This window comes from Pteropus medius, unplaced genomic scaffold, assembly GCF_902729225.1.
Source record: "Pteropus medius unplaced genomic scaffold, Ma_sr-lr_union100, whole genome shotgun sequence".
NCBI lineage: Eukaryota > Metazoa > Chordata > Mammalia > Chiroptera > Pteropodidae > Pteropus > Pteropus medius.
The window spans coordinates 1,182,088-1,202,463 of NW_024351546.1; the positions used below are offsets into that span (position 1 = coordinate 1,182,088).

The following is a 20,376-nucleotide window of genomic DNA, read 5'->3' on the forward strand; positions in this document are numbered from 1 at the left end:
TTCATAGGTCCACCATTGGTCAACCATTCTCTAAGAGAAGTGTTCTAAATAATGGTCCAAAGATGAATTTGGGGGCGGTGTTCTAGAGTCTGGCACAAAGGTGTTAAAAAATAAATTTCCTTTCTCTCCTTCCCTATGTCACCGCCTTTATTTAAATCCTCATCCTACTTTGCATTTATGTCACTTTATCTTCACTTGTTTGCACCTTGCTTTTCTTGTCTGTGAGATAGGGATACAGAACTTGTTGGTTTTTCATGAGGATTAGCTATGCTGCTGTCAGTGTAAGCCTTACTCTTGTGGAATTCCAATTCTCTCCCAGGACTTTGCAGATAGGGACAGGAAGAGACCACACACAGTCTCATGGTCAACTGTGTCTCTGACTCTCATTTTGCTGAATTAGTTATAGTATTTCATCATCTGGCTTAGAGGTGAAATCCATCCTTTTCTTCAAGTTTTACAACCCCTCTCCATAGTCATAGATGTTTCGGTGTCCAGGAGGCTTTGAAAAATATGGGGAACGTGGGGTGGGTGCTGAAAGTGCTCCATTCAGATTTTTTACTGTCCTGTGAGGCCATCCCCCAGCTGTGGTGTGTGTGGGCTATTGGCAACTCACAGATGGCCCCCTTCACTGGGGAATTGTCCGAGGTTGCTAATAACTGATGTGGAGGACAGAAAGCCAGTTCTCTTGCCTCACAGTGGGATTATTTCTGGCCATAATTTGTGTTCCAGAGCCCTCTCTGGGATAAGGCTGAAGCTAGTCTCCAGCTTTGACCACATCTTTACTTAGCTTTTCCCCACCTTATCCTGTTTCCTTACTTCCTTTCTCCTGAGGCACTCCCCCTATAAACTACTTGCCCCAGAATTCCCTACTCAGGCTCTGCTTATAAGGAAGAAATGGAGGACAGAAGGGATGGAGGGAGATTTGCAAATCAAAGTATTTTGAATAAAATTAACCTATGTCCTTGTTCATAAAAATCCTCTGGCTATATCCACCTCTGGAATGTTCACTGGCTTCTTCATCCATGCTGTTCTCATCTCACTGATCTCTCTAATTCACACTCTCCTCTTCACTCCTTCATTTCCAGGTTAGCAAAAGGGGTTCTAAATTACTCTTGCTGTTTCACATAGCAATCCAGTGTTTTCCAGTTCCAGATTCCAAACTCAGCCCCAAGCCTGCTTTGGCAAATCAAAGCCATTCAGCAACTCAGATGAACAAGAGGGGGCTTCATTCAAGGTCGGTATGGCTGTGAAGAGCAATCATTTGTATTCCTCCATTACACATATGATACTGTGTGAGAATCACAAGCACATAACTTTGCGCACTGCACTCAATGCATGGTGTGTATGCTCCTTGGACAATGTCTTCTAAATACTTAGGACCATTCACACACTGTCCTGCCAAGAAACTCTGACCCTAGACTTTAAGGCCTTATATGATTAGGCCCCTTCCTTTTCTGATCTCTTTGCTTCTGGCTTTCCTCTGCTCTCTTCTCACTTTCCATTCATGTGGTTAGACCCTTTTTCCTTCTTGAATGTGGCAAGGTCTTTCCTGCCTCACGGCCTTTGCACTGGTTGGTCCCCAGCATAGTTCTTTCCCCATCTTCTCCTGGCTAACTCCTACCAGTCCTTAGGTCTCAATTCAAATGCTTCTTTCTCAGAGGGGTTGCTCTGGCCTCTCAAAGGAGGCTGCCTCCTATTAATTTCTCTCATGGAACTTATCATAGTGGTTAGGAAGTTTATTTACATGCTTGCTTGTGTCTTTTCATTTGTTTCCTCCATTAGATCTAAATATCAGGAAGGCAGGGCATGCCTTGTTTAGTCATCACATTTCCCGCAGTTTAATACTTGCCGGGTGCTTAGTTAGTTCCGCTCAATACCAGATTGCTGAATGAACCAAGCCGAGAACCATCTCAAGTTCGCCTTCTCATGCTTGGTTCAACCCACCTGGTGGTCTCCTGGCCTCAGAACATCAGGGCCGGAGAGACTACAACCCCCACAATGCCCTTCGGGCCCACGCCATATGATTGGTTGATCCTCCGGCGGCGACCAATAAAAGGTGGTTTTGTTGGTATGTGCCGCTGCAGCTCGAGTCCCGGAAGCTACAGCCCGGCGTCATTCTAGTTGCTCTGGAGCCGGGTCCTTTGGCTGCCAACCCGCCGGCCTCCTGCCATGGGTAGCACCGAGAGCAGCGAGGGCCGCAGGGTGTCCTTCGGAATGGACGAGGAGGAGCGGGTCCGGGTGCTGCAGGGCATCCGGGTGAGCGGGCCGCCGGCAGGCGAGATGAGCGAGGGAGGCCGGGGCCGGGCGGGCGTGGAGGGCGCCCGAGGGAGCAGAGGCTGCGGGCTGGCTTAAGAGGAGGTGCGGGCCGAGAGCGGCTGGGCGCGTCTCGCTCGTTGAGCCCTCCTTACTTCCTTTGTGGAGAACATCTCTCTTTCTGCCCAGTAAATGAGGAAGGTGAGGCTCGGGAAATGCCTAGAGCTCCCCGTGCGGGGAGTGGCCGGCCGCCTTCTGGTCTCCCCACTACCCTGGCATTAGGAGAGAAAGAGTGGAGAGCGGGGTGGGCAGGCCACATTCCAGCTTCAGTTGACTTGTTACAGACCCGAATTTGTTTCTCCTCACCCCAAGTGCAAACGTCTTGTTATATATACTTGAGATGCTTCCAATCCTGGACAACTGCAACAGTCTCTTAACGGAGGAGGCAGGGGTCTCTGCTTCTCAGCACTGCATGCAGCCAAAGGGCACTTAAAAGTTAAATCAAACCACATACCCTTACCCTTGCTTAAAATCCTGAGCAAGGGTTTTAATGGATGCCTAGTGCATTTAAGATGAAGAGGAACCACTTTACCTTGTTTTACAAAACTGTGCTGCTGACCTCTCTGTCCACATCTCATACCATTTCCTTCACCTCCCACTCCCCGTCTATTCACTGGCCTCAGGACCTTCTTGTCCCAGCAAGATGTATTTGTAGTTTTCTGTCTCCCAGTTTTTCTTGTAGTTATAGTTTAAATATCATATGAGTATACTTCACTGACCACTTAATCTAAACTACCTACACTGTCACATTTTTTTCATAGTGCTCATCACCATTTGTAACTTCTATTGATAATTTACTTGTTTATTGTGTTCCTGCTACAGTGTAAGTAAGCTCCTTGAGACTGAGGCTCTTGTCTGATTCAAGATTCTATTCCTAGAACCTAGAAGAATAATAAAAGCAGCTCACATTTGAAAATTTATTAGTGGGGCCATGGGGTACCCTTTATAGTTTTCCTCTCGTTTAATTGTCAACAACTCTATGAGAGACATAGAATTCTATTTGCCCATTTTCTAGATTAAGGACAACTGAGGCACTGAGATGAAGTAACTTATCCAGGGTCAACTAGTGACAGATAGAAGAGATGGGATTGATGTAGGCAACATTAGGGCCTGTTCATTGAATGCTACACTTTCTCCTACACCTGTGCCTGGCACATTGTGGGTGCTTTGTAAATAATTGAGTGATTACATGGATGAACCCAGGGAGACAGAGACTGAGTTTAAATGGAATGTACAGAGCTGGCTGTAGGTGAATTAGTTAATTAGGAAGGTGGCTCAGAAAAAGGCATCAAGAGGTCTAACTTCTGGGTAGATGCTCATTAGCTCTGTGACCTTGAGTGAACAACTTATCTTTTGAGTCTTAGTCACCACATTTTAAAAAATGGGGGTGCTGATAATCCTAGGTGTTGTCAAGGATATAATGAAGATGTGTGTGGAAGTGTTTAGAGGAAGTACAGAGTGTTTTATAATAGAATGGTGGCCTCTCTTCTTCAACTGGTGTAGTACTTAACACATTTAATGCCTGCTAGGTGTTTATCTAGTCTTGACCTGACTTGTGGCAAAGATAAAATGGGGGGGATAAAAATGTGTTAGAAGGTTGAAGGGCAGGAGCCTGAATTGGAATTTAGAAAGATACCCTTGGCTGTGTTTGGGTGTTCTCTCACCTTTGTCACCTGGTATCCTGCTTTACGGGAATGTTGGAAATTTAGGTCAGTGGGAGCTTCTAAGTTTCAAGGGAGTCCCTTTGGAAGTGATTTCCTTTAAGTTGACAGAGGCATATCATCTTTTTTGAGTATTATATTAGACAGGTACATTGTATTTCTAGTTCTCTTAAATCTGCAAAGTATAAATTCTGTTTAAAGATGGAGAATCAGACTTAGAGAAGTTAAGGAATTTGTCCAAGTTGTTACCTGAGTAACTTCTGGGACTTTAATACAGATAGTTTGGGTGCAAAAACCAGCCTTTTCTCACTACTTCAGCTCCCTCCCCACCACTGATATGCAAGACAGCGTGAAAATTCTGTGATAAACCCTCTACCTCTTCTGACTGCTGATGCCCCAATTAGTTCACCAGAGGTTAAAATGAGAGGGAGCTTTGGTGACTGGTTGACTGCTGGGCAAACTCGTTATAGAGAATAAATGACTTCTCCTGAGGCATACTGTGGGGTACATGGCCCCATGCTGTGACCCCCACCCACTTTCTCCCTCCCTCCCTTCCTTCTGCTTATGTGCCTGGTTTGAAAGAGGGAGATCAGAGAAAAAGAGGTGACCGCAATGAAGTGTTTTGGTATAGGGGCCTTTTTGTTAGCAAAGTTAATTGAGGGTTGGGAAGTCCACCTTGTCTTTAAGCAGATAAGTAAAAATCAGTGGGAAAGATCATTGGATGAACAAAATGAGAAGTTAATTTAATAAAAGGTAGTTGCCAAAGACTATCTGCCCTAGCTTCTTCAGAGAAAATTAAATATTTTTAAAGACCACTTGTGTTTAATCCCCTGGGCCTGGTCTTGGAAAGCGCTCTAGTTCCCTTAAAATTAAATGCTAGGACCTTGATAGTTTACACAGTTATTTGTGTAAATTTATATACCGAGGTCAAGCCTTAATTCCATGGACAGTAAAAGAAATTTAATTAATGCAAACTGCTGCACTTACATTCAACTCCAGTTTTCAGAGCAAGCATGTGTGAAGTACATAAAGATTTCATTTCAACCAGTATGTTTAATCTCATCTTCCAATAAGAGAAGGCACACATGTGGCAATAATGTCTGTATATGTTCTTTTTGCCTTTTTTCTGCTCCATGTGAGCAGCCATCTTTGGTGAGTCAGCTAAAGTTGGTTGCTCCTCATCCAGACTCCTCACTGTCTCCAGCCTTTGTCATTCCAACAGCTTGGTGGCTCTTCCCTAGTCACTTCCCTAGTCTGCTGCTTCAGGTGTGTCCCTAGGCTCATTACATGCTCCTGGCTTTATCACCTTTACCATCATTCATTGCTCCTGTGAAGCAATTCTGGGCCACTTCTGAAGGGAAGACCAAGGAGAATATAGTAAGACATACAAGAAACAGTCCCCAAACATGCCACTGCTAGAGAAGCCACATGCTGATCACTGCACACATAGCTACTGTTTATCTATCACCTCAGCAAATGCTTACTGAACATGTTACTTGCCAGTCATGGGTCCTGGCCTTTCAGAGACAATAAGGGACCAAGCACAAGGCCCCTGCTTTTTCTGGGACTTTTGCCCAATAGCGGGGACAGAACAAAAGAAGGAAAAAAGAGGCAAAGGAATAAAAGAATTACAAGTGCTATGAAGGAAACATAAAGGATGTAAAGAGTAATGAGGCTACCTCCTTGAGGTGGGATGGTCAGCCAATGCCTCTCTGAGGAGGTAACTTTGAAGATATGCCTGAGCCAGCCAACAGAAGTGTGCACATATTTATTCTGTTGAGTGTTTTAAGAGCAATGTCTCAGATATTCCTCACGCTGACCTTGTGAGATATCATCATCCCCATTTCAGAGGTGAGGAAATAGTTTCAAGGAGGTGAAGTAACCCAGGTCACAATGAGTTAGTAGTAGAGCTGGAAGCTCAGACATTCCAACTCCATAGCCTAATGTGCTTGCCAGCCAAATGGGCTGGAATGTTAGAGAAAGTTGGGCACATGATGAGTCCAGACAAGTGATAGGCCCTGAATGCCAGGCTGGGCTATTTATGTGTTATCCTGGAAGCAACACTGCAGTTCTCTAATTAGGAGTGGAGCTTTGCAAAGATCGTAACTGATGATGGTGATTTTTCTTTTTTTTAAACAGCCTTACTGAGATATATTTTACACATAAAATTCACCTATTTCAATGATTTTTAAAGCAAATTTACAAAGTTAACAACTCTCTTCACAGTTGGATTTCAGAACTTTCACAAGACCTAAAAAGATTGTGCCTATTTGTTGTCACTCCCCATTCCCACTTCCAGCCTCAGGTCACCACAGATCCTTCCGCCTCTGTATGATTACTTTTTCTGGACATTTCATGTAAATGTGCTCATATATCTTTTATGTCTGGCTTCTTACACTTAGCATAATATTTTTGGTGACGGTTCTTTGATGTTGTAGCATGTATCAATAGTTTGTCCCCTTTTATCACTGAACAGTATCTCATTGTTTGGATATATTGAATTTTCTTTATCCAGTCACCACTTGCTAGACATTTGAATTGTTTCCAATTCTTGACTTTTATGAATAATGTTGCTGTTAACATTTGTGTACAAGTTTTTTAGTGGACATATATTTTCATTTCTTTTGAATAAATACCTAAGAGTAGAATTGCTGGGTCATTCTGTCCATGAATTTGGTCAGTTGTTAGGTTTAACTTTTTAACCCATTTTCCGTTTAGGAAAAAAAAAGATGCAGCTGCTGCCAGCATTAATTTAGCATCATAGGAATGCTACATTTTCTAGGATTTGACATTTTCAGCGATCAAAAATTACTATATTTTGTAAATTGAAATACTGCTACTCAAAACAGAATGCTATAAATAGAACGATGTCATTTGTTTCCAAAGACTGTCAATATATTAGAGTGATGTAAAATAATAATAAAAGTGAGATGTTTTGTGGCAAACTTTGGGCGTATGGTTAGGATTGTAATCTGTGGGTTATCTCAGGGTAAACGCTGCAGCCACAAATGCCGCTGGTGAGTTTTCTCAGGGCAAATGGGAAAAGGGTTAAAAAACTGCCAAACTTTTTCTAAAGTGGCTGTACCATTTTATATCATTCCCACCAGCAATATATAAGGGTTCCAATTTTTCCATAGCCTCAGCAGCACTTGTTATTGTTTGTCTTTTTAATTATAGTAATTCTAGTGGGTGTGAAGTGGTATCATTGTGGTTTGAACATCTTTTCATGTGCTTATTTGCCATCTATGTATTCTCTTTGGTGAAATGTGTATTCAAATCTTTTGCCCAGTTTTAATTGGGTTGTTTGTCTATTATTGAGTTGTAGGATTTCTTTATGCTGTGTACAAGCCCTTTATTATATTATGATTTTCAAATATTTTCTCCCAGAACATGGCTTATCTTTTCGTTTTCTTAATAGTGTCTTTGAAGTGCAAATATTTGTAATTGAGATGGTTTAATTTATCAATATTTTTCTTTTGTTGATTGTGCTTTTGGTGTTATATCTCATAAATAATTGCCTAACCTAAGGTTATGGGAATTTTCTCCTTTGTTTTCTCATAAGAGTTTTATAGTTTTGGCTTTTATATTTAGGTTTATAATCTGATTTCAGTTAATTTTTGTGTATGTCATGAGGTAAGGCTGTATCAAGGGTTGGAAAAATTTTTATGTAAATGACAAAATAGTAAGTGCTTTGGCTTTGCTGACCGTAGGACTTTATTATTACTACTCAGTTCTTCCATTGTAGGGTGAAAGCAGCCATAGGCTACATATATAAATGAAAGGGTGTGGCTATGTTTCAATAAAACTTTATTTACAAAATCAAGTGTTGGGTTGGATTTAGTTCCAGCACTAGAGTTTGTTGAACCTTGACACAAATCCATCTGTTTTGGGAGACTTCCAGTCAAGATGGCAGAGTTAACGCTGTGCTCACCCCCGCCCATTACCATATTAAAATTACAACTAAATTATAGAACAATTACTCTTGGGAACCACCTGAGGAGTAGCTGAACAGAACTCTAACTAAGGATATAAAGAAGCCATGTCAAGACTAGTAGAAGGGGTGGAGATGCAGCGTGAATTGGCCCCATACCCACACGTGGCTGTTAAGAATCTGGAGGGATATCTCAGCTGCAGAGGTCTCCCCTGAGGAGGGAAGAGTCGCAGCCCCACACCAGGCATCGTAGCCCAGAGTACCAGTGCTAGGAAAGAGAAATCCCTACAATACCTGGCTATGAAAATCAGTGGAGATTCAGTCCATGTGAGGGCTGCTGCAGACCCAGACGTCCCCTTAAAGTACTCACATACAAACTCACTTGCTCATAAACACTCACACTAAGCTCCAGTGAAGGGACAGCAGCTCAAAAAGTCCCAGGGATATAGGGGGAGGAACTGAATTATCTGGCTTTAGGGGAAGGGCTGGAAGGGCAGCTTTTTCTGGGAGGTGCCATCATTCCTTTGTTGAGCTCTTCCCCCACACAGCTGGCAGGCAGAGGTGGGTGCCTTATCTGAAGCCATCAACCTGGCTAACACTGCTTTACTAGCTCCACCCTAGTGCTTCCCTGAGAACCTGCCGCACTCAACCCATGCAGCAGCCCGAACCTCTTTAAGGGGCTGATCCTCACAAATGGCCAGCTGGCCTTGATCCATTCTGTGGACTTTTCCAAAATCTCTCAAAAGTCCACGGTCCCCAAATAAGCAGTAGCTGAACTTGGTGTGCCCTGTACCTCTTGCTCAGCAGCCCCAAGCCTGGCACTAGTTGCAGCCAGCCTCAGTTCAGTTCACAGTATAACCAATCCCAGGTGCCTCCAGACCCAGCACAGGCAGCAATCAATTGCAGATCACTTCGTAGCTCCTACCAGGTGGCCCTGGGCCAGATACAGACAGTGGCTGATCTTGGCCTACAACAAAGCCCCTCCTGAGAGGCCCCAAAACCAACATACCAGGTGGCCAGCCTCAGGCCACACCAAAGTACCATCCAATTAGTGCCACAAATGACATACCCAAAGGGTAGACTCAGCAGGCACCATAGCCCTGCTAGGGTGAATCTTGCTTTGTGGGGTCAGCCCTCATATAACAGCTTGTTCCCTATAGTCATGGCCAATCCTCACAGCCAGTCAGCCTGAGGTTCAATCCCACCTACTGACATGCCAACAGCAATCAAGTCTCAACTACAGTAGGAGGGCACATACAACCCACACAAGTGACTCATCTGGAGCACCTGGCTCAGGTGAACATGGAGACTGCACTACTGGGCCCTACAGGACACCTACTGCCTAAGGCCACTCTGCTAAGACTGGGAGATGTAGCAGATCTACCTAGTACATAGAAACAAACACAGGGAGGGAGCCAAAATGAAACAAACATGTCCCAAATGAAAGAAAAGGAAAAAAAATGCCAGAAAAAGAACTAAACAAAATGGAGGAAGCAATCTAATAGATACAGAGCTCAAAATACTGGTTATAAAGATGCTCAATGAACTCAGGGGGAGAGTAGATGATCCCAATGAGAACTTCAACAAAGAGATAGAAAACAAAAAAGAACCAGTCAGAAATGAAGATTACAATAACTGAAATGAAGAATACATTAGGTAGAATCAATAGATTAGATGAAGCAGAGGACCACATCCATGATTTGGAAGACAAGGTAGAATATACCCAATTGGAACAGCAAAAAGAAAAAAGAATTAAAAAAAAAAATTTGAGGATAATATAAGGGACCTCTGGGACAACATCAAACGTAACAACGTTCATGTCATAGGGGTATCAGAAGGAGAAAAGAAAGCAAGGAATTGAAAATCTATTTGAAGAAATAATGATGGAAACTTTCTTAACCTGGTGAAGGAAATAGACACGTGAGCCCAGGAAGTGCAGAGAGTCCCAAACAAGACGAACCCAAAGAGGCTACACCAAGATCTCATAATTAAAATGCCAAAGGTTAAAGACAAAGAGAATCTTCAAAGCAGCAAGAGAAAAGCAATTAGTTACCCACAAGGGAGCTCCCATACGACTGTCAGCTGATTTCTCAGAAATTTTGCAGGCCAGAAGGGATTGGCATGAAATAGTCAAAGATGAAAATCAAGGACCTACAACCAAGATTACTCTACCAGCAAGGTCATTTAGAATCAGAGGAGAGATAAAAAGCTTCCCAGAGAGGAACATCTAAAGGAGTTCATCACCACCAAACCAATATTATAAGAAATGTTAAAGGGACTTCTTTAAGAAGAAAAAAAATAAAAAAAAATATGAATAAGAAATCACAGAGAAAAACTGACAAAGGCAAACATAAAAACAGTGGGTCATTCAACACTAAAGCTAGTGCAAAGTTTAAAAGGCAAAATTAGGACATCATGTGTAATTACAATGGTCAATTAAGGGATACGCACACACACAAAAAATGAAAAATAATGATCAAACATGGAGGAGGTGAGTAAAAATGGTAGTGATTTTAGAATGTGTTAGAACATAAGCGATGAACAACTTAAAATAGACTGCTATAAACATAGCTTGGTATATGAAGCACATGGTAACCATAAGCCAAAAATTTACTAAAGATATACAAAAAATAAAGAGAAAGGATTCCAAACACAGCACTGCAGAAAATCATTAACATACAAGAGAGGGGAGCAAGAGAAAAAGAACCAGAGAACTACAAAAATAATCAGAAAACAACAAAATGGCAATAACCACATACCTATCAATAATCACTTTAAATGTAATTGGATTAAACGCTTCCATCAAAAAGTCGAATGAATAAAGAAGTGATGTATATACACACATATACGTACATACAATGGAATATTACTTGGCCATGAATAAGAATGAAATCTTAACCATTTGTGACAGCATGGATACACCTAATGGGTATTGTGTAAATGAAATAAGTCAGAGACAAATACCATATGATTTCACTTTTATGTGGAATAAAAAAACCAAAATGAACAAACAAAAGAAACTTACAGAGACAAACTGATGGTTGGTTGCTAGATGGGAGGGACATTGGGAGACTGATGGAAAAAGGTGAAGGAATTAAGAAGTACTAATTGGCAATTACAAAATAGTCACGGGAATGTAAAGTACAGCTTAGGGGATATAGTTAATATTGTAGTAACTCTATGTGGTGTCAAGTGGGTACAAGACTTATCAAGGGAATCACTTTGTAAGTTATATACATGTCTAACCACTATGCTATACTCCTGAAACTAATATAATGTTGTATGTAAACTGTAATTGAAAAAATAAAAAAATTAAAAAATAAATATTTTTTTTGCATGAAATATCTAATTTTTCCAAACTCCATTTATTGAAAAGACTTTTTCACATTGAATTATGTTGGGACTTTTGTGAGCATCAGTTGACCGTAAACATTGTAGCTTTGTAGTAAGTTACAAAATTGGAAAATATAAGCCCTCAAATTTTATTTTATTTTTTAAGGTTGTTTTGGCTGTCCTGAGTCTTTTGTACTTGCTTATACGTTTTAGGATCCATTTGTCAACTTCTGTAAAAATATTGTTTGGTGGGGTTTGTTAAATCTATAGATTACTTCGGGAAAATTGCCATTTTAACAATTTGATGCCTTTCAGTCAGTAAATATGAAATCTTCATTTATTTAGATCTTTTAAAATTTTTTCTCAGCAATGTTTTGTACTTTCAGTGTATAAGTCTTACTTTTCTTAAATTTATTCCCAGGTAGTTTATTCTTTTTGATGCTCTTATGAATGGAATTTTCTTAATCTCATTTTTGAATTCTTTATTGCTAGTCTGTAGAACTACAATGGATTTTTGTATATTGATCTTGTATTCTGCAACCTTAATTCTAGTAGGTTTTTTTTATTTTTTTTATTTATTTTTTTATTCCGTAAGATTTTATGTAGGTAGGGCCATGCTGTCTCCAAATACAGTTTTAATTCCTTTTTAATCTTGATGCCTTTTTTTTTTTCCCCCTTAATGCATTGGCTAGAATCTCCAATACAGTATTGAATAGAAGTGGTGAAAGTGAATGTCTTTACCTTGCTGTTTTACTTAGGGAGAAAATATTCAGTCTACCACTATTTAGTATGTTAGTTATAGGTTTTTCATAGGTGCCCTTTATTATACTGATGATTTTATCCCATCACCTCTTCCTCTCTGTCTTTTGATCTTATTTTTTTCTTTTGTAAGCTCTTGGAGAATAAAGACTATATTATTTATTATAGTGGCTGGCTCATTATATGTTGGATTGTATGCTGTATTAACGAATTGATGACCCTTCTTTTACCTAAGCTGGCAATCTAGTGGCAGCTGTGCATGGGAATCCTACTCTTCTACTTCTTAAAATTTCAAAGCTTTAATACAGACTCATTCCATTTGTATGTAGCAGACTTCCTTTTCCACCTTGCTGTTGTCCAATGATAAGCTTCTTGAATGTCTCAGCATAAATGTTGATGCTCCTTATCATATTGTTTTACATTACAGCCTTCATCTTAATAGACTACTTAAAGGTAGTGTGGTGAACAAAAGATCACAGAAGACTTGGCTTTGAGCCCTCTCACTCAGAGTGATAAGTCTCTTTCCTTTTGTGCAAGATGGCGGTATAGTACAACACCTCCATTTACTTGTTAGCTAGGTACCTCAAAGGGGTTGGATCATAAATTCTTCCCATTCTTCTCCAAATTTAATGTTCTACCTGGCTGACCATTTGGGTGAGTGCAGTTAATGGGGCCGCAACAGGAAATGCCAACTTGGAAAGCCAGGAATGGACCTGTTCTCTACAGCTTTCCAGTGAATGGTGTCTATGGATCTGGATGTCAAGTCCAGCAAACATTGCTCAAATACACACTATGTGCCAGTCCCTGGGCTAGTTGCTTTTCCAGGTGTTATTCTCTTTGTGCTCCCAAACATCACATCTTCTGGTAAAGTATCAGAAAACAAAGTGGAGCTAATTTTTTAGGGAAGCAGAACACTTTTGGTCCCTCCACCTTTCCCCCTTTAGCTACTGAGGAGTGGAGAATCATTTTAAAGACAGGATGATATGAAGGCCTGGATGCCTGCATGTAGACTTTTCATCGGTGCCCTCCATTCATTTGGTTCAGGGATTCCCAGAATCACTCTGTATGAAGAGGACAGTAATTGCTGGCTGCATAACCAGGCTGTACTTTAGGGGCAGATTTAGCAACTTTCAAGGGTTTATTTGAACATTTTAAAATTTTTCTCTTAATAGTACTACAATATAAACAGTAACGAAATTTTCACCTTACCTTCTGACTTCATTATGTAATCCTTAAATACGATGAAATTCCTTCGTAATACTCCTTAATTATACTGGAGTATAGTGCTGAAGGTTTTTCTGTGTAAAAGGTTAATCTATAAAGTAATATAATAAGGAGAGTTGTTAACTTTAACTCTTACTAAGTTCATCCCATGTCATTTCCCTCATTTGGGAGGTTAGGATGCTACACTGGAAGCATCTTTGATCCTGTAGGTTTCAAGTGCCACCTTTTCCACCTCTTCAAAGGAGGTTGCTGCATACTCTCCTACAGCAGCTCTGGTTTCCAAGATTAAATCTGTCATCTTTGCTGTTTCTATGTGGCTGGTAGAGGCTTCAGAATATTCCCTAGTTCAGCCCTCTTTCCCTGGCCATTCTCTTTCATCCTCATTCATGCGCTGATGCGTTCCCGTATTCTAAATATCCAGCCCAGAGCTGTCCAGAACACCGCTGGCCATGTTCCTTACATGTTGCATGGGTGCATGTAACTCACTATGTCCAGTAGATCTTACCTGTGTCCTCTCCTCTGCCTTCTAGAAATCATCATTTCCTAGGTTGCGAACGGCTCTATCCATCCAGACCCTCATCCAGAAAGCTGGATCCTCATTCCTTTTTTTCTATACATTTAATGACACATCTTGAGTTTACCCTTCCAACTGTTTCTGTTTTATCCTCTCTTCTTTATCCTTACTACTCCTTATCTTAGTTCAGACTCACTCCATCTTATAAATTGTACTTTCTCTAAGTGGGCTTGCCTCCCACAAAACTATACCTCCTGTTGCTAGCAGGGTAATTTTGTTTAAAAGATAAATTTTACTTCTGAACAGGTTTCAGGCAAATGGTAATAAAATTCAGACAGTTCAAAGAGAGGCTCACAGGGAAGAAGAACATCTCTCTTCCACCTTGTTGGTCAGTCCTGCTCTCAGAGGTAGCCCCTGTTACCAGCTTCTTGCATCAGTGATTGTTTAGAGTTAAAGCTGATTGTGGTACTCCCTTCCCTTCCTTACATGCTTCCCATTGCTTCTAGGTTAAAAGCAGATTCCCAGGCCTGGCTTCCCTCCATGTGCTGTCACCACTTTCTGCCTCTCACTGTATGTCCTGGAATGGAAGACACTTGTTCTTGCTATACTCTAAGCTATTTTATGCTGTGTTCCTGCGATGCTAGTGTCCTCAGTCTGCAGTATTTTCTCTCCCTTTGACTGGCTAAATTCCTCTTCATCCTCAGGACCAATTCGGAAGTGTTACCTTCTGAAAGGTGCCTTTCATGATGTCACTGCCCCACCTCTCGATGGTCACCATCCTGAGTCCTGTGGACTCTGTGCTCACCTCCCCTTGCTTACTGCTCTGGGTAGAGACGATCTCTTCCTCTTTTACTCTTTTACTGCCCCATGAGCAGGAGCCACCTGTTTGTCTCTCTGTCCTCAGCACCTAGCTCAGAGCTGGGCACAAGTCAGCAAAATTTTAAGCCACTGGCTCAGTTTTTCTTTCCCAACACTGTAAGTCCAGAAACTTGGTGGTATTAATTTATTTGAATTAATTGCCAACATTTACAAATTGGAAGGTTTACATAAATGCAATTTTTAGCTTTTTTGGGAAAAAAATTGAGTCTGGTTCACATTCCCATATGGCAAAACTTTCCCATATGGAGTTATGAGGTAGCTGGTGGGAGGCATATGCCCTCACCACTGTCCTCAGCATGTTGTCCTTACACTTTTTTTTTCCTACCAGGCCCATTTTATTCATTTTTTGTCACGTGCCTGACGCATGTTGGCATTTGTGTTTGCCATGCTTGGTATAGGAGGTCTCCAAGGGCTCTTCGGCTGACATTCTGGGATTTGAATCTGTGGTGAGCAGCCGGCAGATCTAATTTCAGCTCATCAAAGACTGAAGGACTAGTGAACGAAATCTCCAAGGCAACAGCCTCAGGCAAGGAGAAAAGTCTTTTTAGGCTCACAGGATTGGATAATACCTCTGTGAGGATTGGGGTATCCGGGCACCAGGAAGCACTGACAGACCTGACTCCTTGCAAACTCGTTGTTCTGGAAACTGCCCTGGGCGCTCAGCCTGACTGGAAGACCCCTAGGCCCAGCTGGGAGAGAGCAGTGAGCTGCAGTTTATCTTCTAGCACCCAGTGGGTCCTCAGAAAATGGTGCCCTGAGTGGCCTCAGCTATGACCATGCAGGCCTGGTTTGCTGCTCACTTACCATAGAACCTTGGGCAAGCTGCTTCTCCGCACCACACCTTCTCCATTCTTGCATGAGGAGGACACCTCTTCTGCTCATGAGTGAACTGATGCTGCGAACTCATTTGTTGAACATCAGAGCACTCAATGCAAAAAATAATGCTTAGGAAGCTGACTGCACATTGCTACTTCTCAAATATGTCTAGATGAATAACATTTTAAGACTAAAAAGTGCTAATTTTCATTTTGACGCTCTCCTAATTTAAGTAGGCTGTTTTATGAGTACATCCATTCATGCTCAGCCTTCCACCCCTTATCCTGGGGCTCATTAAAGCACCATAAATGGGAGAAAATGTGACTTGCACATATTTTTGTTTTTCTCCAATTGGCTCTTCTATGAGCATGGTTATTCGTCACCTCAGAGTGACTCTATTACTACCTTCACATGTGTAGGTATCACTGTTGGTGGCCAGGCTTTGGATGGGTGACTTGGCCGAGCACTTATGATCTCGGGTGAATGGTTTCACCTCCCTGACTCCAATTTCTTCATCTTTAAAATAGGAATGCACCTAGCCTGGGGCATGACGTGTCAGATGTGCTCAGTGAATATTAGGTAATTTTTTTTTTTTTTTGTTATCTTTAAATAGGAGCCTCTGCCATCACTCTAGGGTTTTTGTGCCTCTGTTGCGGCTATGAGCTTTGTTGCCCCCTTCTGGAGTATGGGGACATTACATCATCTCTGGTCTGTCCCTCAGCACTTTGATGCCAGGGATTTCCTAATTTTTTTCTCCACATGCAACCTCTTGCAGCTTCTTGTGTAATCTATTTACCTGTGGAACAGAGCTGCTTAGATCGACTTTGATACTGCACACACACTTAGAGAATCGTTTTGGACTCAGTGTTGACACCTCCGTCTCCAGTTAGCCAGGCTTGGGCCTTGCTATCATCTTTCTCTCATGTATTCCTGTAAGACATTTTCTTCTTGCAAAAGGCATCTTATTTTTAAATGCCAACTGTTCATAATTTCTCATGAATCCTTTCTGGCTTTTCTAAGCCTCCATATAAAAGCATACTTTCCCTTTTTAATAGTACACATGAGATCATACTGTATATACTGCTCTGTAAATTGCTTCTCTCAGTTCCCCGGTGTATCCGATCAGCTGCCAGGTCTTCAGTCATTTCACTTCCTTGGTGTCTCTTGCATCCATTCCCTCCCCTCACTCCTGCAGCGATTACATTTCAGTCATTCTACTCCTGAAGTGCACTGTTGTCGTAGCAACTCTGCTTCCAGCCCTGCAACCTCAGCCTGTCTTCCTGCTTCGGCACACTATTTTGTACAAGATGAAGATCTGACAGAGTTGCTGTTCAGAAACCATTGGTGGCTTCCAGTTGATTGCAGAATAAATTGCAGCCTCCTTACCTTTTTATTCAAGGCCATCACTGAAGGGAACCCTCCGGCCATCCACAGTTTGATTTTCTTCACGGACCTGTGCTCTGTCAGGCAGAACTTCGGACTTCTCCGAGTGCCCTCTCTCTGTGCCTTTGTGCCTGTCCTTTCCCTCTACTCTCACCCCTCTCTGCAGTCATCTCTTTGGGCCCAACTTGGGTCACTTCGCTTCTAGCTGAAACTTAGGATTCCTTTATTAGAACTTCTGGGCATGTTAGTTGAGCTTCTGCTGCCAGCTTAGCAGCTTATGTCCTGTGTGAGTTTGTCTTACCCACCCTTATGGTGGACCATAAGCTCTTTGCGTGTAAAGCTCTTGGCTGTTATATCTTCACATGCTTCATTGCACTAGTATGGTGTTATGGACCTGTGCCTTTAACAAATATTTGTTTCGTTCATGTGTTTAACAAATATTTGAGCACCTCCAGTGTGCTGGGCACTTTCTAGGCACTGAAGATAACAGCAAGAGCAAAAGAGTCCCCACTCCCATGGAGCTTATATTCTGGTGAGACTGTCAACAAACAAGTGATAGAATGTTAGTTGCGTCCGGTGGTTAACAAGTGCTGTGAAGCAAAATGAAGCAGAGGAAGGAAGAGAAAGAATGGTGGGAGAGTCGTGACTTAGATAGGGTCATCCAGAGAATGCAGGAAGTGTTTTTTGTGTTTGAGCCTATTTGTGACTCAGTTGGTGTTCCCTAGCTTCTATTAGCAAATCTGACTCCTGCCGTCTGCTACTTTAGCTTTTGTGGTAGTTGTTTCTTCCAGGGGCCCCTCCCACCCTTAAGTGAGCTTCACAAGTACATCTGCCCTCACTCTTGTCCTTGGAGTTAGCATCCTTTTGTCCTACAGCAGACTGGACAGTGGTTAAGAACTTAGGCAGTCTGGCTTGCAGTCTACGAGCGTCATGGCCTTCGCGAGCGCTTTACCCTTTCTGTGCCTTGGTTTCCTCAACTGGAAGCTGGGCATTGCATTGTGAAGATTAATGAGGTAGTCTCTACATAGTGAGTGCTGAGTGCACATAACTAGTGTAATAGGAGGGTGTTACAGCTTATATTTATTACGACTCTGACCTTCTCCATTATACTGGGTCAGTGGGACACTGCTCACTCTTATCATGGTTTTTTCATTTGGTACTGGATCATACCCACTTTTATTTTTTATGGCAGCACCCTTCTCTAGCCTTTTAGTCATGTGGTGGCCACACATCTTACTGGGTTAATAAGGAAATCACTTGCCTCTAAAATCAGTTACTTTTGGGTGAGGGAAGCATTTGGTTGCAGTCACGGAATGGTGATCATTAGGAAGCAGGGGCTCGATTCCCGGCCGTATTTGTTAGGATGGAAGTGGTGAGGTCTCTGCACGTGCATGACTTCGATTGGGGCCTGACTTTGGTAGTTTGTGGCCTGCCCACATGCAGTTCTTGGCACTTGTGGGCTAGGCTGTCGGCTGGAGGGGGAGGAGAGAGAGTCACTTCTTGGGCTCCACATTGTCACTGGAGACCTGTGGAGGTGCCAACCAAGGCCCCTTTTTTTGGAGTCCCATATTACTCCACACTGAGAGCAGGAGGTCAGAGCGGGAGAGCACTTTAAAAAAGATCTTCCCAATTTAATTTTGGACACGTTGTGCATGTCAAACACTTAGAACAGTGCTCAGTTTATAAGTATGTGGTAAATGTTACCAATTGTTATTACAGTAGCCCCCCTTATCCATGGTTTTATTTTCCTCGGTTTCAGTTACTGGCAGTCAGCTGTGGTCTGAAAATATCATTAAATGGAAAACTCCAGAAATAAACAACTCATAAATTTTAAATTAACTTATAAGTTAAACTTTATCATAGGTATGTATGTATAGGGAAAACAGTATATATATAGGGTTCAGTACTATCCACAGTTTCAGGCATCCACTGGGGGTCTTGGGACGTATCCCCTGCAGATAAGGGAGAACTACTGTGTTATTGATTAGTTCATGTATTTTTATGTATCTAGTGTATGCCTGGTATGGATTATACTTAGTATTTGTATAGTGTTTTGCACTTTCTCATAATAGCTAATATTGGTTTTTAATTTGTGCCAACTGCTTTATGTAGATTGCTTCACTTAATCCTCGTGACAGTTCTGTAGTCTATATATCATTAATTATTTTCGTCTCACGAGTAAAGAAACTGACTTAGAGATAAGAAGTCCCTGGCCCAAGATCCTGTAGCTAGTAAACAGCTTGGTTGAGATTTAAACCCAGGCCTACTTGACCCTAAAATACTTAATTCCTGAGCTGTATCACAGGGGTCCCCATTTTGTAGGTGTGATGGGTGATGCTCAGAGAAGCGAAAGAACTGGGTCAGGGCCACTGGCTGGAGTATAGGTAGTGCTCCTCTTTCCTTGCACTGCTCTGGATATGGCCTTCCATCTTCTGGCCAACTCTGATGGCACAGTGGCCAGTGGGCCTCTGGCACTGAGTTCCCAGACCCGTCTGGCTCTGGAGACCTCCATTCTGGTTCTGTTGGTACAGGGCGCACTGCCCAGATGGTGTTTATTCTCACATGACTACTGTGCGTATATGTATATTTGTTGATTAAAAATATTACTTGCTGTATTTTGTAGCAACATTAAAAAGTATTACAAATCTTCTGCCAACAAGAAGCCTGCCAATGCCTTCATTAACCCCTCATGCACTGATTAGTATTGTTCTGACGATGCCACCTGGGCTGTGACTAGGAAATCAGAGCTTGTGGTTCACCTGTGTAAAACACCACCCTAGCTGCTATTGCCATTGGATCAATTTGAGCTTCTTACTTTCCTCTGCCAAGGCTTGCCTTTGCCTTTGCCTGCTTCTTTGGCCTGATTGTTGGTCCCATTCTTCTTACACACTGGCTTTCTGTCAGGTTCTTGGACATGCTAGCTTCAGTTCTCAGAATTTTCACTTATCCTCTCTTCTGCTTGGAACTAGATCATTTTCTCCTGGATCTCAAGACATAAAGATAGAGGTGGGAGTCTTAACGTTAGTGTCATTTCCTCTTTTTATGGCCAAATAATATTCCATTGTATAGATATATTACACTTTACTTATCCATTCATCAGTTAATAAACATTTGGGTTGTTTCCGCTTCTTGGCTATTATGGATAATATTGATATGAACATTCATGTACAAAATTTTATGGGGGCATATATTTTCATTTCTCTTGAGTAGATACCTAGGAGTGGAATTGCTACATCACATGGTAAATCTGTGTTTAACCTTTTGAGGAACTTCCAGACTGTTTTCCACAGTGACTGTTCTATTTTAAATTGCCATCAGCAATGTATGGGGGCTCTGATTTCTCCACATCCTTGTTAACATTTGCTGTTATCTGACTTTTTGATTATAACCATCATAGTGGGTGTGAATCTTGTTGTGGTTTGAATTTGCATTTCTCTAATGATTAATGATATTGAGCATCTTTTCATTCACTTATTGGCAATTTGTACATCTTCTTTGGAGAAATATATATTCAGATCCTTTGCCCATTTTTAATTGGGTTATTTTTCTATGTATTATTAAGC

At 41.8% G+C, this 20,376-nt stretch overlaps 1 protein-coding gene across 1 annotated transcript in view; it reads left to right on the forward strand.

Annotated features, from left to right (window-relative positions):
* The first annotated feature begins 2,089 nt into the window (after positions 1-2,089).
* Positions 2,090-20,376, forward strand: part of PLXNA1 (plexin A1) — a 304,322-nt gene continuing 286,035 nt past the window's right edge. Inside the window, 1 exon segment of the mRNA XM_039843598.1 lies at positions 2,090-2,256. Coding sequence (XP_039699532.1) covers positions 2,170-2,256 — 87 coding nt within the window. The 5' untranslated portion in view covers positions 2,090-2,169.